Here is a 3,933-nt window from a genome sequence, read left to right on the forward strand (position 1 = left end):
CGTGACTGGACATGTATAGTTATCTTTGGATGAACATTACAGCTAGCTTTGGATGTACGGCCCCCGTATCATTGTATCATTGCCTCTGGCACACTTAGATAATTTGCATCTAAGAAGTTTTTCTCTATTATATGGGTGAGGCAGACTTAGATAATTTGCATCTAAGAACTTTTTCTCTATTATATGAATACTTGTTCAAGTCCATCCGTTATGTGTTCATTCTTCACGGATGCAACAAACGTTTGATTTGATTTGAGGGGGGATTTGCAAACGCACCCCAGTAACGACTAACAATAACAACACAGGCCAGAGATACTTTAGACAGCAGCTAAATTATTCACCCAAAAGTATCAACCGACGGCTTAACAAAGGGGAGGCACATGCACACCCCGCTACCCCAGTAATATCCAGCACTCCAGTGACGGACTAACAATAACAGCGCACCAGCACTATATCCCCATGTCCAACGTGCTGGTACAGATTACATACTGTATGACACAGATTTATTGCCACCACAAGGGGGTATGGGATTGCTCTAGCTCTCGGCGCTGACTGCATCGGCTGTGGCTTCCCTCTCTTTTACCTCCTCCGAGCTCACCTCCCTTGGCTTGTGCTCAGGTGCCTTCTCGGTCTCTGCCTCGGTGGTGACTGCTTCATTTGTTTCTGGGGATTTGCTTGTGGTGCCGTCTTCTGCGGGAGCTGCCTTCTTGATGGTACCGACCTTCACATACTTGCTCATGAACTTGTATTCCCAGTCTTGCAGTGCATCGAGCTCAAACGGCCCGAGGCCAGAGGTATCACCGTTCAGGTCCTGGGGCTCGAAAGACATCTTGGCTAGAGCTCTGCTGGCGTCTTTGCCAGCAAATAGGGCATAAGGTCCACCAGGTCCGTAGAACATTCTGCAGAAAAAAGGTCAAAAGGATAATTAGAAATACGAACAGAAGAACAAAAGTATATGAGATACTTGACACATTCATCATATGAATGAGAGCATGATGACAATATATGACAGTAGAGGATCCTAACCCATGGATGACTATGCATCCATCATGAAACACGACAGATCACCTAAAAGTATCATTGGAAGTTAGGGAGTGTCCATCCATTAGTCTAGTTTTTGCTAAGGTGGATCCCACAGTGACCTCTTTCATCTAGCTATTTCTAGCCCAGCACTTGGAACATGAATTAAGAAGCTGCTACATAAATTTGGTTGCAGGTGAGCTTCAAAAATCATATGGCTTAAAACAAGCTCCAGACATAGCATCGCATCATCCCTTAGTGGGGAATCAGCCATACTGACCACTACTTTTTTTTCAAGAGTACACCAATTGCGTGCAATTTTACGAGAGCAAAGTAAATTTACTAGAAGCTCGAGCACAATGCGAACAACGGCTCAAGCACACCCAAACATGACCACTACTTTAATCCTTAGCGGCCATACAAGGCATGGGGCCTGGTGTGAATCTTTTAGCATCTGATGATACAGATGCTCATAAAGCTCAGGATGATAGATCCAAGATCTGTTATATTAATATTCCTCTCCTCCCACAAGATATGTGTGCTCCACCAGCAACCACAACTGGCATAGCAAAGGATAAAGATACGAAACCACATATCTTATAGCATTATTGAGCCTAACCATTTAACTTACATAAAAAAATGCAAAGGCCAAGAAACTCCTTTAATATAATTCGTGCAGTTGTTCAAGTGAAAAGTACCCAGCATAAAGGGGCTTTGCTTACTCCAAAAGTAGTTCACCGACTATCCCAGCCAGTTAATAGTTCACTGTAAACTACCGTACCTGTTTCGATCCTACTCGATCTTGAACCCCCAATTATGATGAATTGCACAATTCATTCATACAAATACCAGTAAATCAGTCACCTGGTGTACTACCAGCATAACAACAGATTCACACAAATACTAGTAAACCAAGTCAATAGGAGAATCCATCAATCACATCATAAAATCGGTGGATAAGAGCAACTATTACAAAGCAAAAGATAGGGTTTCAGGCGAGCGAGATACCTGCTCTGCGTGACGTCATAGATCTGACCCTTGATGGCCATCAGGAGAGGCTTCTTGGGGTCGGACCCGTCGTACTGCCGGAGCTCCTCCTCGTCGACCTCGCCCAGCTGCACGGGAGGCGGGAGCGGCTCCGCCTCGGGCTCCTCGCGCGGCCGCTGCCGGGGAGGCGGCGGCGGCGCGAAGATCCCCGACACGACGTGGTACAGCGCGGCGGCGACCGCCACGGCGGTGAAGAAGGCCGTCGGGGACAGCCCCGTGTACGCTAAGATCGCCTGATTCAGCGTCTCCCAGAGCTCCGCCACCGCCATCGTGAAGGCTGCTAAGCTCACCTCTTCCGACGAGGGGGTTTGGAGACTTCTGGGATGAGGGGCGGGGCACTCTGGTCTTTTCGCGGCCTTCGATCTCGAGGGGAGGAGGGTGTGGAAAGAAATATCTCCCCAGTTTATAAGGGGAGGAGAGGTTGGGTGCGTGTGTGAGAATTTCTGGTTTGGGTGCCCATCAGTCAGGGACGGTGGCGGCTAGCGGAGCGGAGTTCTCTAGAAGGAATCCCTTCGTACGCATATGACGAGACTTTGAGGGGAATCCGGACTCGGAGATGAGTCGGATTCGAATCCGCGACGTTTAGGAATAGATATCCCGGTGATTTTCTGCCTTTTATACCTGGTATTGATTGCTACAGTAGTATTACTGATTGGATGATGATTTTAGATTGCTGTGGTCTCTCCGGTGGTGATCTTGAAGCAAAGAGATGCGATGTTGTGCGCCAAGCCCTAGCACGAGCCGACTCCCTTACAAGCAGATTGATAGCTATCATGATTGACCATCTAGCAACGACTTCAAGTGGACTCTGAAGCGTAATTGATGTAAAGTGCAATCAAAAATTCCACGGAAGAGCAACAACAATAGTAGTATGATCTAGTGCTTCGAGAAGCCCGCCAGAAGATGCGAGCTGCCGAGCAAAACACGAGGCAAGTATGAAAAATTTGTCGAGGAGAAGAAAAAGGCTCGCCGTCTCCAACCAGGAGTTGTAGCAGAACTTTGACATTTTGTAAGGTGCGCTCTGACATTCCTTATCCCAAAGCGGATCTCACCCACCTTTGTCATCTCCATAGGAGCTGCTTTTTGCATGCAACCTCGTCGTCGTGCCTAGCAGCTGACGACGTCTCTGAGATGTGCTGCAACAAGTCAAAGAGCTCGAGTCACTGGAGCTGCGGGACCACACCTTAATTGGTGTGGTGCTAGAAGATAGAGTATTAGGGGGAGGGGAGGTGCTGCAGCGAGTCATAAGGGGCAATGATAAGGTGTTGCAGGCGACGCACAACTTGGTGTTGCAGAACTGCACCGATGGATTGCAAGGGAGCCTCCTCCTCCTTTACAATCCCTCTCCCAGCACTAGTCGACAAAGATCGCCACGTCGTTACCACGAGAAAGTTGACCGGTGCTGATGAGGACATCAATACCATTATTACACCCACAGCCCCTGCTGCTATACATACTTGATCAATTATTAGAGCTCGCGCACGCTAATTAAATTATCAGGTACTTTCGTTTCTTAGTAATGATTCTAATGTTCATGAGAATATGATGATGCCTAAATTGGATACATTTGTTTTGCTTACAAATGAAGGGCTTGGCATGGATAAGAGGGATGAACACTGGAACAAGACCAAGCATGGAGATGATGGCATGCGCAAGGGGATCAAGAACGGAGTTACAAGTGATGATTTCAAGACTTTGAAGCCACCATAAGGGTGCATGAAGTCTTGGACGAAATATACAAGATGCCACTTCATAAATTTTGTCGAGAGGCTATTCTAGGTGTTGCGTCACTTTATTATTAGGTCAGGCCCATGTATTTTCGAAATACTTAAGTATAGGCTGTTTTTAGAGTCCGTATGTGTGGGG

At 47.1% G+C, this 3,933-nt stretch overlaps 1 protein-coding gene across 1 annotated transcript; it reads right to left on the minus strand.

Moving 5' to 3' along the window:
* Positions 1-313: 313 nt before the first annotated feature.
* On the minus strand, positions 314-2,461 carry LOC100037598 (membrane steroid-binding protein 1; the record flags this gene model as incomplete). Its single annotated transcript, XM_044471244.1, is given in 2 exon segments — positions 314-899; positions 2,029-2,461. Coding segments are annotated over 2 exon segments (672 nt in total). The 3' UTR covers positions 314-535.
* Between the last annotated feature and the right edge of the window lie 1,472 nt (positions 2,462-3,933).

The sequence above is a fragment of the Triticum aestivum genome, chromosome 1A, assembly GCF_018294505.1.
Source record: "Triticum aestivum cultivar Chinese Spring chromosome 1A, IWGSC CS RefSeq v2.1, whole genome shotgun sequence".
Taxonomy (NCBI): Eukaryota; Viridiplantae; Streptophyta; class Magnoliopsida; order Poales; family Poaceae; genus Triticum; species Triticum aestivum.